This window comes from Odontesthes bonariensis, chromosome 14 (genome assembly GCF_027942865.1).
Source record: "Odontesthes bonariensis isolate fOdoBon6 chromosome 14, fOdoBon6.hap1, whole genome shotgun sequence".
Taxonomy (NCBI): domain Eukaryota; kingdom Metazoa; phylum Chordata; class Actinopteri; order Atheriniformes; family Atherinopsidae; genus Odontesthes; species Odontesthes bonariensis.
The window spans coordinates 8495009-8517439 of record NC_134519.1 but is presented as its reverse complement, the minus strand read 5'-3'; the positions used below and the strand labels follow the sequence as shown (position 1 = coordinate 8517439).

At 40.3% G+C, this 22431-nt stretch overlaps 1 protein-coding gene across 7 annotated transcripts in view; it reads left to right on the top strand.

Moving 5' to 3' along the window:
• The window catches only part of LOC142398663 (nuclear receptor coactivator 2-like), a 91387-nt gene extending 72798 nt beyond the window's left edge, over positions 1–18589 (top strand). For 3 of the 7 annotated variants that reach the window (XM_075482749.1, XM_075482750.1, XM_075482751.1), the window contains 12 exons: positions 722–950; positions 1876–2091; positions 2247–2426; positions 2512–2617; positions 2692–2854; positions 4720–5040; positions 7924–8001; positions 8094–8526; positions 10004–10244; positions 10358–10526; positions 11041–11115; positions 13771–18589. In XM_075482749.1, coding sequence (XP_075338864.1) covers positions 722–950; positions 1876–2091; positions 2247–2426; positions 2512–2617; positions 2692–2854; positions 4720–5040; positions 7924–8001; positions 8094–8526; positions 10004–10244; positions 10358–10526; positions 11041–11115; positions 13771–13782 — 2223 coding nt within the window. In that variant the 3' untranslated portion in view covers positions 13783–18589. The remainder of the gene's footprint in view (positions 1–721; positions 951–1875; positions 2092–2246; positions 2427–2511; positions 2618–2691; positions 2855–4719; positions 5041–7923; positions 8002–8093; positions 8527–10003; positions 10245–10357; positions 10527–11040; positions 11116–13770) is intronic. The other 4 variants (XM_075482754.1, XM_075482752.1, XM_075482755.1 and 1 more) reach the window with 4 other exon arrangements.
• The last annotated feature ends 3842 nt before the right edge of the window (positions 18590–22431 follow it).

Sequence of the window (22431 nt, the reverse complement as noted above, 5' to 3'; positions counted from 1 at the left end):
TGTGGAGGTACTTATCGATAAATTAAATCAAATCAAATTTATTTATATAGCACATTTCATGTACAAACAATTCAAAGTGCTTTACATAAAATAAAAGCATTGCAGCAGGGAGTGGAAGAAGCATTAAAAATACATTAAAAAAAATATAAAGAGAAACACATAAAATCATTTAAATGAATTTAAAAACAAGCAACAGTCCAGATAAGTTCAAAGATATCGTGCAGATTTCATGCATAGACACATGAGAACAGAAATGTTTTTAACCTGGATTTAAAAATGTCTCCATTTGGTGAAAGTTTAATTTCCACTAGATAGTGGAGCCTAGAGTTCAAACTAGACACGGTGAAGCAGCTTTTAGCTGTTATGCTGCACACAACTGGAACAAACTACCAGCAGAACTGAAATCAGCCCCAACTGTAAGCACTTTTAAATCCAGGTTAAAAACATTTCTCTCTTGGTGTGCTTATGGTTGAGTTTATATTTTTCTTTTTCCCCTCTTCTTTGATTGCTTTTAACTAATTTTTATTCTATTTTTTTATTCTCTTTAAATTGCTTGTTTTCATGCTGCTTTATGCTGTTCTTTTAAATGCCTTGTCTTTATGTAAAGCACATTGAGTTGCCTGTGCTATGAAATGCGCTGTATAAATATAGATGCCTTGCCTTTTCATCCTGTGAATCTATCCTCTAACCTCGTGTTTTTTTTCCCTGTGCCTGATCTCAGGCCAGTGAGCTGGAAGACCTGCTGGAGGACCTACAAAGTGGCGGCCAGCAGCAGCAGCAGCAGCAGCAGCAGCTGTTCCCCAGTCAGCCACCGTCCTCTTCGTCCTCCTCCTCTGTGCCACCTTGCTCCTCCATGGACAAACAGACCATCATCAGTGACATACTGCAGATGACTGACAGCAGCAGCTCCCCCAACCAGCACAGAGCCTTCCCTCCCATCGGCCCCGCAAGTACGGCAGCATCACTAACACTCTGTTTGTCTAAGTCAGTTCATATGTAGCTCATATGTAGAAAATCTTTATAATCTATATGAGACAATGAGGATACCGTACTCTGCAGCCGATATGCACTATAGAAAATAAGGACAATAAACAAAACAGGACACAGAGACCACACAAACCCACTATTCATAAAGTCACATATTTACAATTAATGTACAAAGCAAGAAATAATCTATTGCCAAAAAACATACAAGGAATGTTTAGTGATAGGGAGGGGGGATATAAGGGGAGACCTAAATTTTAAAAAAACCAAAGGTCCGAACAAATATGAAAAGCATGTGCGTATCGAGCTGTGGGGGGACTTTGTGGAAGAGTCTGGAGACTGAAATAAATATTTTTAAACAAGTTCATGGAAGAGGAAGTATGTTAACGGAGGACGATGAGGGAGAAATATATGAATAGAATAGGGTTAATTGTTATATTGTAATTTAATTAGTATATGGTATATATTTATTTATGGGGATAGTTATATATATTTACAAGGATATGTGTGTAGTATATATTTATTTTTATATATTTATTTGGATATTTAGGAAGTGTATGGCATATATTGTAGTTAGGATATTTACAAACTGAAGAGTAGTTAAAAAGGGGTGGGAAACTAAAAAAGGATTGTACTTCTTCCCATTCCTTTTTCGAACAATGTGCGGTGTTTTGTTTTGTATTAGCTCTTTATGTGATTGAATTTTTTTTAATTTTCTCTTTTTATTTCTTTTGTATGTACAAATAGTTACATACATTTTCTTTTTTTAAACATGTTCGAAAATAAAAATCTATCTATCTTTCTAAATAAAAATCTATCTATGTTCATCGCATCCGTATCTCAGGATATAGAGTGTACGATACCAATAAAGGAGAAAACTTTTTATCCCAGCAGGCTTTAATGGAGCCAGGCCGGGCCAGCCGGTTCAGGGCGCTCCTCCAGTCAGGAGCATGTCGTTGGATGGCAGCCTGGGCCCCAGCCCTGCCAGACCTTTCCCTCCTCAGCACAGGAACAGCAGCCCCTACACCTTTCTGCAGCAGCAGCAGCAGCAAAGCATGATGGGAACCCACAGCAGCATGGCCAGCAAGGCTCCAATGGCCAACACAGGTGAAGCAGAACAAGAAGTAACTTTGCAGAGTGTTGACACCATTAAAGAAACATGTTTTTATTTATGGCGGATCCCAGTAGTTCTTAAGTAGTTCTTTAATTTGACAGTAGCTCTTGTGTAAAATTATTCAAAATAATATTTATTCCTTAATCAGGCGTTAGGGGCTCCATGCAGCAAGGCTGGGGGCCCCAGGGGCCGATCGGGGGCACCGCGGGGCCAATGATGGGACAGGGAGTCGGTCGCATGGTCCCCAACATGAACCCTTCGCTCCCCACAAGAGTCGGTGGCCCCCCTGGATCCAGAGCCATGGTCAACATGCAGATGATGGGCAACGGTGAGGAAAAAAGTCAACCGAAACTACAGACAGACTGAAACTTTGACAGATTCTCGTGTCTTATGGGTATTTTTCATCTTTGCAGACATGGACATGGCAGCCCCTCCGTACCACCAGCAGCACGCTCCACCCAATCAGACTGCTCCGTGGCCAGACCGAATGATGATGGATCACTATGGAAACCAAAGCAGGTATGGCTTCAGTCCACCCTAAAGTTTGAAGGAAAAGAAACGGCAAAGTTTAGTTACAATAGGTTTCCTTGCAGGCCACCGTACGGCATTCCCCAGGAAGACGGGTGCTGTGGAGCTGGTCCTGAGGGCCCGCCGGATGAAGGAGCTCTGCTGAACCAGCTCTGCTCTGTGCTGAAGGACTACGAGGGTCTGGAGGAAATTGACAAGATGCTGGGAATCCCCACACTAGCAGGACAGGTGAGCTCCTTGTAACCCAACAACACGTGACCGATAGATTTAATATATTATCTGGTGATTGACGCAGCGGCCGACCTGGCTAGATTTACGCCCTGGGCGAACCATCCCTTTCCGCCGCCGCCCCACCCAAAAAAAAAGACTTCCCCGCCACCAACACAACAACATATTATATTATTTTATTATATATAATCTTAAATACAAAAATGTACAAAAAGATACCACATGTAGCTTTACAAAATGCCATGTCAATGTATATTAGAAGTTATTTAAGTTATTTAATTTAGCATATAGCTCATAACAATAAAAAAAATCCACAGTCAGGACTTCTTGTTGTGTTGCAAACACAAACTAGACCAGGTTGCCTTTTGGTGAAATTAGTTGCGTGACATGATGCCTCAATTCTAATTCTAGTTCAGCAAAACAAAAACTCAAATACAGTCGTGGCTAATAGCAACATATTAGCAAGAGGCTAACAGATAGCCTATAGCCTACATCACTCATAGAAATCTGGATCCCTTTATCTTTTGCCCGTTTCTCCTCTTCTTCTTTTCTTCTCTTTCTAAACTGGGCACCTGATGGCTTCTTTGGTCTTTTACCATGATGATGATCCACATTATTAGGGACCGAGCAGTGAAACTGCAAGGACCCTATTGTATCTGTATGAGTTCTTCTATATTATTCTTTCTTTCTTCTTTGCAAAAGGTACTCGAAAACTCAGGAAATTTTGCGAGCACCACCTGCCAGTCGACGACATGAAAGAATCTAAACTTTATATTTTTGGGAGTTGCTCATTGACTCTGTAGCGCCCCGTACGATGCTTAAAAATGGTCCCCACAATGGGGTTAGTTTTGCGTGGGACGACGAAATTCGGTACACTCATTCATCATGCCCAGACGCACAAAAAAGTCTCATGCTGCCATGGTCCCACGTCCACAGGAAGGCGGCCATTTTGGATGGAAAGTGAGTTTTCGTGCCATTTTTGACCAATTCCACGCCTTGTGTATGATCGAACTCGTCCTACAGATTTAATGCTACAAGCTTCAAACTTGGCCAGGTTACTCTTAAGACATGGGGGGGGAAAAAAATCATAGAGCAATTTTTTCAAAACTTAAAGGGCGTGGGCGTGGCCGCGGCGACGCCTCAAAGTTTGATGACTCGCCATCACTCGCCACAAAAAATGAAGTCGCTTATAACTCCCACATACATTATCCAATCTGTCCCAAACTTCATACGGTGAATGCTGGACCCAGCCTGAACACAGACATATTATCGTAGTGACATCCACCTATAGCGCCACCTGCTGGTGGTTGGAAACGTCTCTTTTTTTGCATTTGAACAAACTCGTTCTACAGATTTAATGGTAACAGCTCCAAACTTGACCAGGTTACTCTTAAGACATGGGGGAAAAAAATCATGGATAAACCTTCCCAATCTATCCGGACTACCTTTGTCAACACCAAAACGAGGCTGGAACTCGGCTCACAGGACGCAGCAGGCGGTAAGAAAATGTTCATAAATGATATTGCTAATATGGGATGTCATACATCTTCATCTCAAAAGAGGCGAACTATCCCTTTAACACCGTCCGTTCACCCGTCAAAGCAGTCACGTGACGTAAACAAATTCACGTAGATGACTGCACATATTTATTTTTTTTTTCATTTTTCACATAACCCAGTTAATTACGTGAAGGTATATGGGTCTATGATCATTTTAGGAATGAAATACAGTTTATTTGGATTGGAAGCAGCTTGTGTTGTGTGGCCTGGGATCAGGCCCTCACATAGAGTGCGCCCCCACATTGATCATAGCAAAAACCGGCCCTGGATTGACGAGAAAAGCTTTTCTTTTGTCTCTGCCTGCAGGGTCCTCTGTCCGACCAGGACCAGTACATGGGCTCCTCTGACCCGTCCGCCAGCCTGAAGCCACCTCTCTACAGTCAACACTACGGCGGTCAGCCAGGTTATGGCGGCATGCCCCCAGACGGCGGTTACCACGGTCCATCCATGGGTGGACACATGGGGCCTCAAAGGATGGCACCCACGGGTTACCCCCCGATGATGAGGATGCCCGGTGTGGCAGGGCCCAGGCCTGCTGGAATGAGACCAGGGGGACCCAATCCAATTGTCCCCCAGCAACCCAACAACATGAGGCTCCAGCTGCAGCACAGACTCCAGGCCCAGCTGGTAGGTATTTTCTGCATCCGGTTCACCAGCCGGTGACGGGAGCTGTGCCCGGTCGCACCAGAAAGCAGCAAAGCACGGTTTATTTTCTGCTGTAGATGGGGACAAAGGCACCAGTGGGTCATTCAGCGGTCATGTTGCTTGTGGCTGGTGCCATTGCATGGTAAAAAAAAAAAACAATGAATGCGAAGAGGAAAACGATTTGCTTGTTAGCAGCAAGGTCAAATTAAACTGGAAGGTTTGTCTGATCTCTCTGTGGAGCTCAAACAGGGAAGTCATCGACTGAATAGAAGTCGGTCCAAAGTGTTTTTTTGCTTAAAGGAATGCTTCTAATGTTGGTGAGACATTTGCTAAAGGGAACCAGCAAACTTCTCTCTTTGGGTTTCATTGGTTGTCATCTATCCGAAGTAGAATAAAAGAGTTCCTCAGCAACGTCTAACATCTGCACTGAAACTTTTTATCCAGCTGTGCTACATGTTAAGATGTCAAACGGGCAACGTAAGCGTTTTCCCAAACTGCTTACCTGTGAAAATCTGTAATCTTGCATCAGCTCCTTTATTTTTTGTGACATTTTAGGATTAAAATAGCCAGCCACAGCTGTATCAGCTCAGTCAGGGATTCTCACCTCAATTTATTTACTTCATCTAAGTCGCTTTGGATAAAAGCGTCTGCAAAATGACCGTAATGTAATGTAAGTTAAATGAACTAAAATTCATCTTCATCCTTCACGGGGGAACAAATCTAAATAAATTTAATGTAAATCTATAAATTGAAGGTGGGAATGTTTTAATAAACTGACTTGGAATCGCTCTACAGTGAGACAGATGACCATTCCCTCTTGATTGTTATGACCATAAATACGTTTTTTTCTCTCTTCCTCCTTTTGAATGCAGCTTTTTTTTTTTTTTTTTTTTTTAATTACTCTTGCTTGTTTTCTCCTTTTGGCCCAGAAACATCATTACCATAAAAAAAGCCATTCAAGTAAAACGTTCTCATTGAGCCTACATTTAGTAAATTAATACATTTTTTTTCTCATTAAAAGAGATGCACCAGCGCAGACAGGCAGGTCAGCAGGGTTCGCCGAGTTCAGACAGCAGCAGCAGCCAGAAAAGAACAAGCATGTTTAAGCTTTTCTCGCTTAATCAGCAGTTCCCTGCTGCTGAGACACCTAACAATAAACACACAATCTCCACACAAATTCACACGCTCACTCACAGATAACTCCACGCTCACAGCATCGTACCTTAAGAGGCTGATTAACACACTCCTCCTTGAAGTATCCGTGATATTCTTGTTGTCAGACGCCGTGCACAGCACCTTTTATGTGTCTCTACATTTTGCACTAAAGAATGTATCGTTGTTTCGGGGTGCAATGTCTCTTGAGTGCACGTCTCGTGTGTTTGTGCAAGCTGCCACCTGGTGGAAAGTTGAGGAAAAGCAGCTTGTGTTAAAAAAAATGGCAACGCTGAGCAGGATGATCGGATGTGATTATGGCACCGGCGGGGAAACAGTGAAGTCAGAGAAAATTAAAGATGTGCAAACCTGAGAAAGTTGATCACAAATGCTGAGCAATAAGACGGATTTGTCTTTCTTAAAGTCTTTTTTAAAGAAACACAGTCTACTTTATAACTGAGGTAGGAGTGCGATTCGATTAAGTTTCCATGCATTATTCAAGATGACAGGGTGTGAGCCAACAATAAACCTGCTGGTGTAAATAAATGAATTAAACCCCAAACTGAGCAAGTAACTACAGAAGCCCAGAACGGACGTGGTACGTATAAACTTTTTTTTGATGGTTTTCTCGAGATAACGAGTTAATTCACAGATGGTTTTCGAGGCCACTTTTTCTCCCCAGTCCGCCCTTGTTTATATGTGTTTAAATCAAATCAAATCAAAATCAAATCAAATTTATTTGTATAGCACATTTCATGTACAAACAGTTCAAAGTGCTTTACATAAAATAAAAGCATTGCAGCAGGGAGTGCAGAAGCATTAAAAATACATAAAATAATATAAAGAGAAACAAATAAAATCATTTAAATGAATTTAAAATCAGGCAACAGTCTAGATAAGTTAAAAGATATTTCATGCATAGACACATGAGAAAAGAAATGTTTTTAACCTGGATTTAAAAATGTCTACATTTGGTGAAAGTTTAATCTCCACTGGCAGTTTGTTCCACTTTGTTTGTTTATATGTATTTCTGGCAAAGGTTTTTACCCTTTCATTGAAAACTGAATCAAGTAGCCTATGAATCAAACATGGAATGTGGAGCGTTTGTGTTCTGCTGTGAAAATACACAACTCGTGGTATCGAGAAAACGATAACGGCACCTCTCGTGCATCATTCAGTAACCATGGAGACGGCCTGGTCCCCTCAGCTGGTCACTGATGAAGTCGACTATATCAGCAGGATCACTGAGGTGTAAACGCCTGTTGAGCTGCAGTCGAGCCGGCCGTCTCCTTAAAGGACGCGGGCTGATATGAAAGTTATCTCTACAAGACAAACAAATTGCGAACACATAAAACACATATAAACGGGTGGACTGGGGAGAAGAAGTGGCCTCGAAAACCATCGGTAAATTAACTCGTTATCTTGAGAAAAGGATCATTGTTAACCATCAAAAAAAAGTTTATACGTACCACGTCCGCTCTGGGCTTCCGTAAGTAACGAATAAAATGTAAATCAATCTTTCAATTCATGCCTAATTTGATGCATTGTATTATTTTGTAATTCGTCTTTTTTGACGTTTTATAACAAAAGATTATTGAAAAAACAACTTCTACTAACTCCCATTCATGCAGATAGAAGAAAACTGTATCTGGTGTCACTAAACTCTTTGATAAAGATTGAGTTTGGACTTCCCTTTCACTCTTTCTCGTTTAGAACCGTCAGCCAATGGTGAACCAGATGGGCGGAGTCTCCAATATGAATCTACCTCTACGCTCTAATGTACCGACCCAGGTCAGTTGCTGTAAACACAAACCCATTTGAAACATTCTCAGCAACGGTTGCAGATCCTGACGCGTCTCCCTGTGGTTTTTGGCCCCCTGCAGGTGACTCTAAACGCCCAGATGTTGGCCCAGCGTCAGCGTGAGTACCTCAGCAACCACCTGCGTCAGCGGCAGCAGCAGCAACAGCAGATGCATCAGCAGCGTGCCATGATGATGCGGACTCAGGGCATCAACCTGCCGCCTAACATGCCCAGCGGGGGCGCCGCTCCCACGCCGATGCCCATGGGCGGAACCAACCCCCGGCTGCCGCAGGGCAACCTGCAGCAGTTCCCCTACCCGGCCTCCAGCTACGGTACAGGCCTGCCCTCTCCTCCTCCACCTCCTCCTCATCCCGGCTCCTCCAGCCCCTTCTCCTCCCCTCTCTCCCCCAGTCATCTTCTGGCAAGCCAGGGCATGATGGGAAATATAGGCGGGCAGTACAGCGGTGTAATGAGCCCGCCATCGCAGCACAGTACCTTCCAGTTCAGCAGTTCAGGTATATGATTGAAGCCCAGCAGCCATCCGTCTGTGTGTGCTTCTTGGAGGCTGTGCAGTTGTGGCTTTCTTCTGTGGCGGTGGCGGTGATCACGTCCTTTTTGTGTGGTGGCTCTTTTCTTTTTTTCTTTTTTAAGCTAAATTGACTAAATGGTCATGAAATGTTGCATGATTCAATCATTTCCCGTGCTGAAGATTGTCTGCTTTCACAATCAAATTAACAAGGCCGAATATCTCCTCATTTATGATTTGAATCCATTAAATTAATCAGTTAGGCCGCATTTTCTGCAACAGTTGTGGTGCCAGCACTTGTCTTGAACTCTCTGATTGTTTTGGTAAGATCCTCAAATAATTAAGTGACCTGTGAGCAGAGGTGGGTAGAGTAGGCAAAAATTGTACTCAAGTAAAAGTAAAATGTAGTCATCCAAATAATTACTTGAGTAAGAGTAAAAAAGTGCTTAGTGAAAAAACTACTCAAGTACTGAGTAACTGCTGAGTAACGTCTGATTTATTTATTAACACAAGCATTCAATCAGACAGACAAAAATACTAAATAATCATCTTTAGGTAAATTAGAGTTCATCCAATTGATAAAATAAATTAAAATGAATTAATTAATTACAAAATAGCTTAAATTAAAATAATCCAGGTAAATAAATTCAAGAACTTCAATAAAAAAAGACTTAGGAAATGTTTAAAACATATGTAACCCATATGGAACCTAAAAAACAAACATTCACCTATCCATGGGGGAAAAAACGAGTTTAGGAAACTTAGCGCTACATGTTTCCTCAAGTTAGATGTTGAGTTTCTGCTGAAATGTGCGTTTGTTTTGGTTGACACAGAAGACACATAATGTAGCTGCTGTTTCTCACTCTTTGTAAGGTAAACATGCTTTCAGTATGAGGCCTCGTCTGCGTCTTCATTTCCCACCGTTGATTCTGACATTTTTCATCTGTTTCTTTGTTTGTTTGCTACGACTGCTAATGCTAAAGCTAACCCGTCCCGCCGCTGAGATTGAGTACGGTCACGTGACCAGACTGCACGGCTGCGTCTGATTGGTGGAACACAGTCAGGTGGTAGAGCCTTTGGCGGAAGTCTCTCTCTCTGTCAGAATAAAACATTAAAATGAGGCGTACGCGGGGGGATAAAAATAATGAGGCGTAGAATACCAAAGAGGTAAGAAGAAAAGTAACCAGCTCATTGTAGCCTAATGTAGCGGAGTAAGAGGACAGTTTCTGCTGCACAAATCTACTCAAGTAAAAGTAAAAAGTATAGTGATTTAAAACTACTCCTAGAAGTGTAATTTTTTCAAAAACTTACTCAAGTAAATATAACTCGTTACTACCCACCTCTGTGAGTAGAATAGAGTAGAAGTAGCCGGGTCCTTAATGAAGTATAAATCAAAGTTTTTCCCAGTTGGCGTGTGTTATCATACACAGACTTGAACGTGCATCTTATCTGCTCCACCCTTCCAGGAATGAGCCAGCAGCAGCAACACCAGGATCCAGGGTCATGCTTCCCATGTGGGGCTGCCACCCCACAGAGCCCCCTGCTGTCCCCCAGGATGGGGCAGAGTCAGGGCCCCATGATGCAACAGAACCAGGGTCAAACCCAGCCTCACCCCCAGGCTCCGAACCAGAGAGGACCCCCCAGCTACCAGCCGAGCGCCGACCGAAACGGCTGGTCGCAGCCCGCTAACATCTCCACCAGCAACAGGTAGCGACATGTTCTTCAGAACTTCGGTGCTGCCTCCTAACTAACATCCATTTATTAACCGGTCTTTTTTTTTTTTTCTTTCTTTTTGGTATTACACATTCTCTTTGACTCAGCGGGTTTTCTTTCAGTGTGTACCCCCAACAGTCCCAGTCTCAGTACTCCACGCAGCCCGCCGGAGGAATATACAACAGTAGCAGCAACATGAACCTGGGAGTTGCCATGAGCGGTAATGGTGGCAACATGAACCCGCTGTCAGGACAGATGAGCTCCATGAATGAGCAGGTGATGCAATCACTGTGTCATTTGAGCCCCAACAGTCCTACACTGGAAAAAATGCCCCTCCAAAAATAAGTAAAAAAAACAACAATTACAAGACATTTTTGTTTGAAATAAACAAACAAATCTGCCAATGGAACTAGTGAAAATCGGCTTGTCAAGATTTCTTGAAATAAGATGTGATATTTGGGACTTTTGAGTTAAAAGTGATCTTGAAATTAGCTTAAAAACCTCTTCAAATGTAAAAAAAAAAGCTTGTTTCATATGATATGTGACTCAAAACAATTTGTTTTCAAGACTTTTTCATTTAACAAGATATTCCAGATGTATTGTCTTCAAACAAGTCCCTATATCTGGCTGAAATGGTACTTGTTAGGCAGTTGTGTCTTATATAAAGTGTAATGAGATATTTTGACTAGAAATGAGACAAATATACTTGGTAAGACTTTGATTTTTTTCCAGTGTAACAACAAGCTCTTAGAGTTATTCTTTGTTTTTTATTCTGACTTTACTGCTGCAGGTGGGTGACAGCAGCATGATCCTGGAGCAGCTCGCAGGAATCGATATGTTGACACAAGACGGTGACGTCAATTCTGTGAGTAAAACACTCGATTTGAGCAGCTCACCCAGTGTATTTTCATTTTTTCTTTATCTAAGAAACAGCACCGGTAGCTTAAATAATTATTGCACAATTTCCCCTGTTAGAACGCAAAGTATTGTGAACACTTACAGCTTCCCTGTGAAGCTCCTTTCATTTAAAAGAGTGCAGGTGAAAGCAAACCAAAATGGCTGCTGCATTCCTTTTTATGCAATTTAATGCATTTTATGTCTTAAAAGACAAATATGATTGGTTTATGATTGGCTAATGTTTTATTTAAAAATGTCACTTGCTTGGACTTCAGCCCCTCTGCATCAAGCCCATCCCAGTGCTTTTCCTCAGAGCCTCTTATATGTACTCACTGATTATCTGGTCTCCCCTAAAAACTGGATTGAGGGACGTATTATTCATCATTTCTGATAAACTTGGTGCTTCTCAGGGATTGGTGAAAGAATCCGTCTTGCCAGATAGCTTCAAACTGCATAATTGTGTCTGGAGCACTGTCGTCTGATCAGTCTGCACTCCACAGTCACAGCTACGGGCAGCTTTTAAAGGGATAGTTCGCCTCTTTTGACTTGAAGCTGTATGACATCCCATATTAGCAATATCATTTCTGAACATCTTCTTACCCCCTGCTGCGTCCTGTGAGCCGAGTTCCAGCCTCGTTTTGGTGTTGATGAAGGTAGTCCGGCTAGTTGGCTGGGGCCACAAAAATAAAGCGTTTTGCTTCTCAAAACAATGTGCGTTCAAAAGAGTAATACATTTGCATCACAAAATCGTTGTGCAAGAAAAAGTCAGACCTCACAATCGCTTGGCACTATTTTCTCTCCCTTCGTATCACGTAAGCACATTGAGTCTATGTAACAATATGAAATGTGCTATATAAATAAACTTTGACTTGACTTGACTGCGTGCTGCCGCCTGCCTGACTTTTTCTGGATGAACGATTTTGTGATGCAAATGTATTACTCTTTTGAACGCATATTGTTTTGAGAAGCAAAACGCTTTATTTTTGTGGCCCCAGCCAACAAAAATGGCTTCGACAAAAATGTTGACGAATTACCTTCGTCAACACCAAAACGAGACCGGAACTCGGACGCAGCAGGGGGTAAGTCAAATTTAATAAATGATATTGCTAGTATGGGATGTCATACAGCTTCATGTCAAAAGAGGTGAACTTTCCCTTTAAGTGTGATGAGCAGTCCTAAAGAGGATAGCACGCTGTTTTAGCATTAGCATCTGGTGCATCAAGTCATGCCTATTTTGGCTTGCAAGTGGATTTCAGTTTATGTATTTTGGTCCTGAATGAGCATATTAACAAGGCTCTTAAAATAAAATTGGACTTTAATTTATCAAATCAAATCAAATTTATTTGTATTGCACATTTCATTTACAAAACAATTCAAAGTGCTTTACATAAAATAAAAGCATTGCAGCAGGGAGTGGAAGAAGCATTAAAAAAATACATAAAAGAATATAAAGAGAAACAAATAAAATAATTTAAATTAATTTAAAAACAAGCAACAGTCCAGATAAGTTCAAAGATATCGTGCCGATTTCACACATAGACACATGAGAAAGAAATGTTTTTAACCTGGATTTAAAAATGTCTCCATTTGGTGAAAGTTTAATCACCAAATTATTACTGTAAAAAAAGAATTTCCCTATTGCAGTTCAGGTACTGCAGTAACACAATGACTGAATCACAGATCACCACATGCCCAAAGGGCCAATATAACTAAATGCACTCTCTTAGATTTGGTGAAAGTTTCAGCCTAGTTTGCCACCTCTAAGGCTCTGTTTACATTTATTCATTTCACCATTTCTTCGTGTCGGCGTCTTGCAAACTATTCACATTTACACACAAACGGGGATCGGCTGATTCGCTAGTCACATGACTAATCAGCCATCACATCACATGATCGCCCTTGCTTTATTATTTATTATGCTTTATTATTAATTCTTTATTGTTTATTCTTCGGCGACAACAACTTTGTCCACGAAATTGTCCCACCATGCGCTGCTTCTTCCCGGTCTAACCCAAAAGCAGCGCTCCATGTACGGCTTGCGTTGCTGCAGTGGCTGGGTTCTCATCATAAAAGCTTGTTGAATCTGGCGCCTCCTTGCCACGTATTGTTGTGCACAGCGTGCTACCAGCAGTAGGACATGGAGCAGGCTCCCATGCTGATCGTGGTTGTCCATGATTTCCATATTCTTCTCGATGACACGAATAGAAAGGAAGTGTGTAGCTGAAGTGAAGCACGCCTGTTTGTTTTTAGTTTCCCAGCACTCAAGTCACATGACCAACGATACCAGCCTAGCGAATCAGGGAGGAGTACGTCCGCAGTATAGAGCTCAGCACTGCAGATCCTCGTTTCTCACCGTTTACAACTGCTAAAATCAGCATCGTATGCGAATGCTTACGTGGGCTCCGGCGTCTTTGAATCCTTCCACCTATGAAGTCGTATTCCAGTATTTTAATGTAAATGGACAGCACATCCGCGATAGAAACAATATAGAAACAGATTAGTATAAATGGCACCTAAGCTCTCCAACCGCCAGGTTCCCTTTTCTACTTTCATGATAAGTTTGACGCAACTTCCCCTGGTGATTGTTCTTCTTCTTATCTGTTTGTTTGTTTTTTTTTTGTAGAATTTCTGCTGACTGTGGCCTCGGTTAAGACAAGGTAACACAGGAACCTGTGCAAAAAAAAACCCCTGACACTAACTCTGCTCATGGAGAAGCGTGAAGGAGCAGAAGGAAACGCTGCTCCTCCTCTGCCACACCAGCCAAGGACAAAGGACGACCGGTTAAACCCTCCGAATCTACAATCAGACTAACTGAGATCTGGTTTCATTGTTTCATGCCAAAAAAAAAAAAAAAAAAAAAGGAGTCGAACATCAAACAATCACAGGGAAACCGGCAACTAAACCATCCTGACAGCTAACGCATCTGTAGGCTAATCACAGAAGAAGAATGCCAGTCTCTGATTGGTGTTTTTGTTGGACACGTTTCAGTTTTTTCACTGCTGTCATCTTTGATGATCAATCGTTTTTTTTGTTTTTGTTTTTACAGTATTTATCTGTATACCATTCTCTGTAAACTCTCTGCACGCGGTTCTCAAACAATCAGATTTAGAATAAGAATCGTATTTAAGCGTCAAAGCCTGCCTTTGCTCGTGAATTAAGCTAGCATCCATCATCATCCATCATTACACTTTCAGTCCAACTTAGAAGAGCCTGTATGGTGGATCCAACAAAACATGTACTTCCAGTGTCAAAAGTCTTTTAATTAATTTAACAAACGCACTGGATTTTTACCGCGAGAGGTTGGCGACACGTATTTTTTTTTTTTAGAAAACACTGGAATATGGGGTGAGAAGTAACACTAAACTTTCTGAGCTTGGAGCTCGCTGCAGTAAAACCAACTGATAGACGGTTTATAGGAAGTGGACACGGTCACCGTGACGACACCCACTGATTTAGTGAGCTGCTCAGCTTTGCCCCTTTTGGCCTTTTCAGAGTCAGAAGCTCCATAAGCAGAAGCACACGGCTCTGAAGCACTGAATCTGTCTTAGCCACGTCATCGTAACTTCTGGAGAAAAATGTATTAACTTTGTATTCCATCAGAGAGACTGACCCTGTCTCAAATGCGAGTCTGGAATCGGTGCCTATTTCCCATCAGAGGTGTTGCTTCCACACTGGCTTAACTAATGACGGTATGTGCGTAAGTCCTTTTATGTACAACCTGGTCCGCCTGACACACATAAGCGTTTGCTGTAAGAACCGCGCTGCGGTTTCCCCTCTCAAAACATCAAACTGTGATACTCTCAAGTCTCTGAGGTGGTGTGTTTTAAAACTATTTTATGTACGTGTGTGTGTGTGTATGAAACTGAAACAAATGTCAGTTTGACACTGTAGAGATGAATGCATTCTATGTCATACGGTTCTGTTTTAGAGCCTGACTAAAGATGATTTATGAAAAATATTTTACGGTTATTTATAGTTTTGAAGAAATTTAGATTATTTCTATGAAGAAAAAAAAAAATCAAGAATATCTTTTAAGAAAATCCTTCAAAATGGTACTCGATGTTGATTTTAAAATTAATATATTTGAACTGCTGTAGTTACAGTACACGGGACTTGAGTCCCTATTTAATGAGTTTTTGAATGAAGGTGAATGTGTATAGACAGTGTACATATATTTTTATTACCCTTTTTTGTTTCCTTAAGTGGTATTGTAAAGCAGCAGTTTTGGAGCTCAGAAACATATATTGGAGAGCAGAAATTATGTCACCGGTTAAACAAAATGGTCTAACCGGTTTTTATTCCAACAAAGAGGAGGCTATGTCTTGAATGGATTGTCATCATATTAGGCAGAAATTTACTTTTCTCGAGCTTTGCTCTTGTGAAGATTAGCATGCTAATATGCTAACTGGTGCTAATCATTAGTGTTTTTTGGCACTTTTAGCACAAAGAAAGCACAGAGGTTATTCTTTCTCAGTGGCAAATGTTATACACAACAACACCCCTTGTTGTGTAAAAAGATTTAGTGCAACCATAGAGTGTGTGTACAACTTCAGCAGTGTAACAAATGTTAGCATTACACCCCTTTCAGCTCTAGCCTATAGCTAAACATGCTAACGTTGCTGTTAGCTTGTTCCTAGTCTAGTTTTGCCAACTTTCAGAGCAATCTTTTCAGTGAAGTTTTAACCAGTGACATTAATTCTGCCTCCAGAGCAGCTTTGCCTCTTAAAATATGTGCAACCAATGAAACTCCATGCTAATGCTACTCATTTTGAAACGTTGGCCTGCAAGGAGACACTCTTGCATTTCTGCGTCTGGCTTATAAGCTTTCTGTCATGCTGAAGGACAGTTTTTTTTATGTTGTTTTAGGTCTTTTTGGTTCTGCTTGGTATAGTCTGTGCACTAAAAAAAAAATAAACCCTGGTTCCAGTTAAACTTCATTAAACTTTTTTTCTTTTTTTTTTTTACACAAAGATCCTTTGACCATAGCAGTCCAAAAACTGGATTTTTTTTCAGTCTGGAACATTTTGGGAATAGTTTCAGTGCGTCAAAGGTGCTGCTCATCAGGTGCTATTTCATACACATGAGTTTATAACTGTGCAGAAAACTGACTCTAACTGGCGACTGTGGATTTGTTGAATCCCTTTCTATTTTCTTGAATCTGTTCACGTGCAACTCTGAGAGGGGACAATCAAACTGAAACACTGTATAAGGAATCTTAAGCATTCATATTTCTCTCCCCATTTCATTTCATTTTCTTTTTTTCTTTTTTTTTTTACTCCGTCTTTACTCCAGCATGTAAAAGTGTAAAATCTCAGAGATTGAACTTCTAATATAAGCCATGGAAATGTTGAATGTCGCTCGTGTACAGTGTCTCCCAGTGTCGTACATGAAGGCAAACGGTTTATCTTGTTTTATTCTGATGCAATATACATACTGAAGTTTTTTGTATATAAATTGCAAAAATACTGCAATTCCTGTAAATACTTTAAGATGCTCAACACATAGCATAATGCCTTAGCTTTTTGATTCTCCGTGGTGTCGAACTGTAAAGTTTAAAGAAGTACCATATGTGTCACACACTGCTGATTGAGTGATTTGCCACTTTATGCTGTTGATGAAATAACTAGATGAGCAGGATTTTTTTTTAGATTTCCTCGTGATTAGTGAGGCTGCACAACCTGTTGATCAACTCTTGAAAATGATGGTTATGTTAGTGAGTGCAAGCTTTTCTAATATTTTGTTTGTAGTTACACTGTATTGACATTCTCCTCGACTAATGCAATGGTTTTTTTTTAAGGGGGGGGCGTTCAGTTTTTTTTTTTTTTTTTCTCTTCCCCCTGATATTCCCATTGAAGCTACCCCATTGTGCTGCAGTTGTATGGAAGTTTTCTGTGCCGTCAGAGTTTGAATACGAATTTCTAATATTGAATTTTTACAGCGTCAAAATCAGACTTTGAATTTGAAAAACCAACAGTGGAAAAAAATTTGGTGGAAAAAAAATTCAGTTTTTTTTTTACACTGTTGGTTTTTCAAATTCAAAGTCTGATTTCGATGCCGTAAAAATTAAATATTAGAAATTCGTATTCAAACTCTGATGGCACAGAAAAACTTCCATAAAGTTGGCTATGAAGTATGGTGCATGTACATTTTGATGTATCGTGATACATTTCAAACATTCAGAGCTACGGGAGAAGGGTTGAGTGTTGAGTACATTTTGTTTGTGTTAGTCTTGTATCCAAAAGTTTTAGTACCAATTCAAAAAGTGTTTTAACTCCAAAACAATTAAAGTATTTCTTTTACACCCCCTTTTTTTAATGTTGCAAAAAGCCAAAGTTCTCAAATGTTAGGAGGATACCTTGGATATTAAGACGTGGGGATGGATGAGGGAACTTATCCAAACTCTGCGTTTGGATATGCAGATAGCGGTACAGGCACAAGCGGCTCAGCTAAAAATATCCATCAGGTCTAAGTGCATGTTATGTTTAGAGTATTTCTACCTACTTTATCTTGTCAGGTGACCCCTTTTCAGACAGGACACTGAAGCTGTTGTGTGGCTCCTCCAAAGCTTTCACACTTCTGTGACAAAAGCAGCCATTTAGCCTCAATGAACGTAGAAGTTTCTGTCCCAACACTGCCTGTCTGTCCGTTTGGTGTTTTTAAGAGTTGGTTAAAAAAAACTAAGGGGGGGAGGCGGCACAAAGAGACCAACAATGCCTGTGCTCTTTGAGGAACCCACGCGCTGACCACAGATAAGGAGCTCATACGAATCCACTTCAGAGAAACTGAACCTTCACTTTAAATGCTGTTTCAACGCAGGCAGTAATGCAAGAATTGATTTGAAAGTTCAGAAATTTGGAATATGAAATATTCAGTTGGGCTTCTGAGGCTTTCTGTCCTCTGCTGGGTGGTTATTTAACTTGGAGCCTCAATATTAAGGCACACGGGGCAGAGAGAGTTTGACTAAATTGAATCACCTTTTCGGGTGAATGGAAAGAATTTGGTCAATATTCTTCTCATTTTGCTTCTGCTTATACAGTCATGAATGTTTAGATCCAGCTTTTTATGTTAAAAAAAATATTTTTGCTTTCTAACATCTGTTATAGAAACATATTAACGGCCCATTTTTGGATGAAAATACTGTAAAATCTGCCCTGATTTGCTTCCCACTTTCAAAATGTATTTGACATCCTGAACCCTGAAACCAGGACCGTGTGTAAAAGGGTTCAAATAATCCCTTTTTTTTATTTGAAGTACCCTCTCTTCTGTGAAGGTCATGTGAAACATCTCAGCTGTGATGCGGTCCAGTACCTGCAGCTTATTCGTGTGTTTCATTACCAACACACTCACACACTTTATGCAAGCTGTCCACTCTATTGTTGCTTCTGCCAGTGCTGCTTGTTAATTTATGATTTATGCCACTGTAAATAAATTATTTTTATTGAGCTGCTCAGCTTCTGAGTCTTTTTTTTTTTAACTGTGAGTGATAATGTTGTGCAAACTCAGTCATGTAGTACAGTTAGCTCAACTCACTTGTGCAATTCCCTATGTTTCCAGTAGGTGTCACCCTTTTCCTTTAGTTTGCTGAAAGCCTCAGCAACCATGATGCAAATAATTATCTCTCTCTCTGTGTGTTTATGTTTTCTTTGGCATGTTTAGTGATAAATATGCCACTTAATTATCATTAAGCACAGCTGCAGAATGCAAAATGAATGCACATGCTAAGCAAATTTCTTTTCCAGCGCTTAGTAAGAGGTTTGCAACCTCTGTGGACCCCTTTTTTTGTTTTACACCTTTGCTTTTACAAGTAAGTTGAATCCTTTTAATCCCTCAGAAATGCCTGATTCAAGCCCAAAATAATTCAAACCCACTTTGTTCTACTTAGATCCAAACGTCTGTAAAAATCAATCAAAATGAAGCAAGATACATCCTTAATATTTCTGTTTGAAAGAGAAATCAAAGGTTTCCTCTCCCAAAAAGACCAGGAGAAACTCATCCATGCATTCATCTCCAGTAGACTCCATTACTGTAATGTTCTTTTAACTGGACTTCCCAAAAAGAGCATCAAACACCTGCAGCTCATCCAGAACGCTGCTGCTAGAGTTTTAACCCGGACTAAGAGATCTGAACACATCACAGCAGCTTTAAAATCTTTACACTGGCTTCCAGTCAGTCACAGAATAGATTTTAAAAGCCTTCTGATGGTTTACAATCTGTGATATGTTCAGAGAATATAAAGCCACCAGAGCTCTTAGATCCAAGGACTCAGGTCAGCTGGTCCAGTCCAGAGTCCAGACTAAACATGGAGAAGCAGCATTTAGCTGTTATGCTGCAAACAAGTGGAACAAACTGCCAGTGGAGATTAAACTTTCACCAAATGTAGACATTTTTAAATCCAGTTAAAGACATTTCTGTTCTCATGTGTCTATGCATGAAATCTGCACGATATCTTTGAACTTATTTGGACTGTTGCTCGTTTTTAAATTCATTTAAATGATTTTATTTGTTTCTTTATATATTATTTTATGTATTTTTAATGCTTCTTACAGTCCCTGCTGCAATGCTTTTATTTTATGTGAAGCACTTTGGACTGTTCTGTACATGAAATGTGCTATACAAATAAATTTGATTTGATTTTGATTTGAGCAAAAGTGAATTTACTGGCTTTGATTAATAATCTTTATTCATGATTTTCTGAAACTCATTCTCACACACTTGAATAAAACCATACCTTGATTGTACACTGTTCAACAGTTTATGATACTTCCAGATTCGTGTGGCATTGCAGCATTTCCTCATTCTGAATCCTGGAAATCAAATTTGAAGAAGCGAGGAATGGCCGAAATGTCACAAGACCCCAGAGGAGCCAGACTTCTCTGTATTCTGCAGAGAGAAACCTGAGAGCGATCCGGTGTGTGATGGCCTCGCTGAGCCCTTCGTGTCTAATCACAGCCACTCTGCTGAGGTTTTGTGTGAAAGCTGTTCCAGCTTATGCTCAGATAAAAGCTTTTGTCATGAATCTTACACACAGGTGTGAGGGGTCATGCTTACAGTAGATGAGATCAAGTCTGCAGTCTCAGGGGAGAAGTGAAGGTCGTGAACTCTGTGAAACGTCACAGCTTGTCTTAAAAACACAGTAAAAGTGGCATTTTTAGGTTTGTGCTCAATTATCTGAACTGCAGGTTGTGATACAAGAACTACGCATTTGAGAAATACTCAATCAAAGGTCATGGACTGATAACTGGAAGTATCTGAGACTTTTGTCTGTAATCAGTTCTTTGTTGCTCCCATTACATAATTTCATCCAACAATCTAATCTTTAACAGTTGCATCGTGCCAAACTTTTCTTTCTGTAAGATCCCTCAATTCATCTCAGTGTTTGGATTATAAGGCAACTTCTGAATTAAAGCTGATAGTGGATCACTTCCTGATTGGAGTATTGTTGTCACTGGATGGAATGTTCCTCCGCGGGTCAGCTGAGCGCTCATTGGTGGATTTAAATGTCAGTCAGGAGGATACCTGACTGACGTAAGGCTGCCCAGCTCCGGCTTTGGCTCCCAAAGCCAGAACAAAAAATATGAGGACATATCACTCTGGTCCTTTTTTCAGAGTTCAAAGAAAAAGATGAGGGAAATTTGTGTGAAAGGAGATTTAGTTTGTATAAAAAGCAGCTTTCTGCTGTAAGATCTATAGTTATATCTGTTGATTAAGTTCAAGTTTTCAAAACACAGTGGCAATTCAGAGTTTATTTACTTCTATAAAAATCATTTCGCATCTCTTCCATGATTCACCTTTTTTTTTAAACATCTTATATTCTAAAATGTCAATTTAATGCAATTAAAGGCACAAGATCATAGCTGACAGATGTGGGACACAGCTGGACACAACAAAGAGAAACTGCAGTCTAACGTGTAAATGGTTTTAGAACCATTGCTGACACAATGTGGAACTTTGGATTATTAAAACTCCTCGAGGTGATGAGAACGTGTGCAGCCAACATGTAAATAAATAGGAATTATGGGATAATAACTATGACTTTCAAATCAAATCAAATGTATTTGTATATTGTATATTTATACCCTAACCCAACATCTTTGAATTGTACACGTTTAATTTGGTGATCTTTACCAACTTACCTGTTACTAACTTGTGTTTTAAAATGTTTGGGGTTTCACTGGAGTCTTTAAAATTAGGGTAAATCCCACAGATGTTGTCTGACTTTTGCTTAGTCATTAAAAGCTTTACAAATCAAATCAAATCAAATTTATTTTTATTGCACCTTTCATGTACAGAACAGTTCAAAGTGCCTCACATAAAGTAAAAGCATTGCAGCAGGGAGTGGAAGAAGCATTAAAAATACATAAAAGAATATAAAGAGAAACGAATACAAGAATTTAAATGAATATAAAAACAAGCAACAGTCCAGATAAATTAAAAAGATATCATGCAGAAAAAAAAGGAGGCAGGACTGGAGGTAAGGGGGCAGATTTCTGACTCCAACGTGACACAATTGTCTTTATTTTGATTTCCATCACTGCACATTCTGTACTTCTTCGTTAGACGTGAAAAATAACTTGGTCAAGGTTTGGAGAGAATTGTGGGTAAGCTTTACAATTCATGTCATGTTAATATGTAAAATAGGTCATACGTGTCCTACTCAGGGATCCGTGCGCATCCCAAAGTGGCTATAAAACAAACACAGGGGGCCTCTCACCCAGGGTACATGAGCAGTAAACTCAGGGGGGGCAGACTGCAACAAAATGGAAAACACACGATTCAATTATATTCAATTCAATTCAATTCAATTCAATTCATAATGTATTTATATAGCCCATTAAAACAACCTCAGCTGACCAAAGTGCTTCACACAATAGCAACTGCATCACATATTAAGAGAGCCATCAATAAAATAACAATAAGAATAACTTCATCACAGATAAAATTAAAATTTGAGATAAAATTAGCAATAAAATAACAATAAAAGTAGCAATAAAAGGTAAACTCCATTTCAGCTAGTGGAAGCATGTTGTGATTTAGTTTCTCTGCCTGTTTTTTGGTGTTTGTGTTGTTTTTCACCTCAGGGCCGTCTGAGCAATAAGTAAAGAACAAATATGATCCATAAGTTGAAAGCAAGCGTTGGAGGGAGCTCTCTTACTCAATGCACGATCTGGGAAGAGGAGGCGTCTATGTGTACGTGCGTGCAGGCGTGCGTGCGCGTGTTGTGTCGAAGGGGGCGGTAACCACTGCAGTCTACTACGCTGACCCCCCCACCCACACCACCACCCTC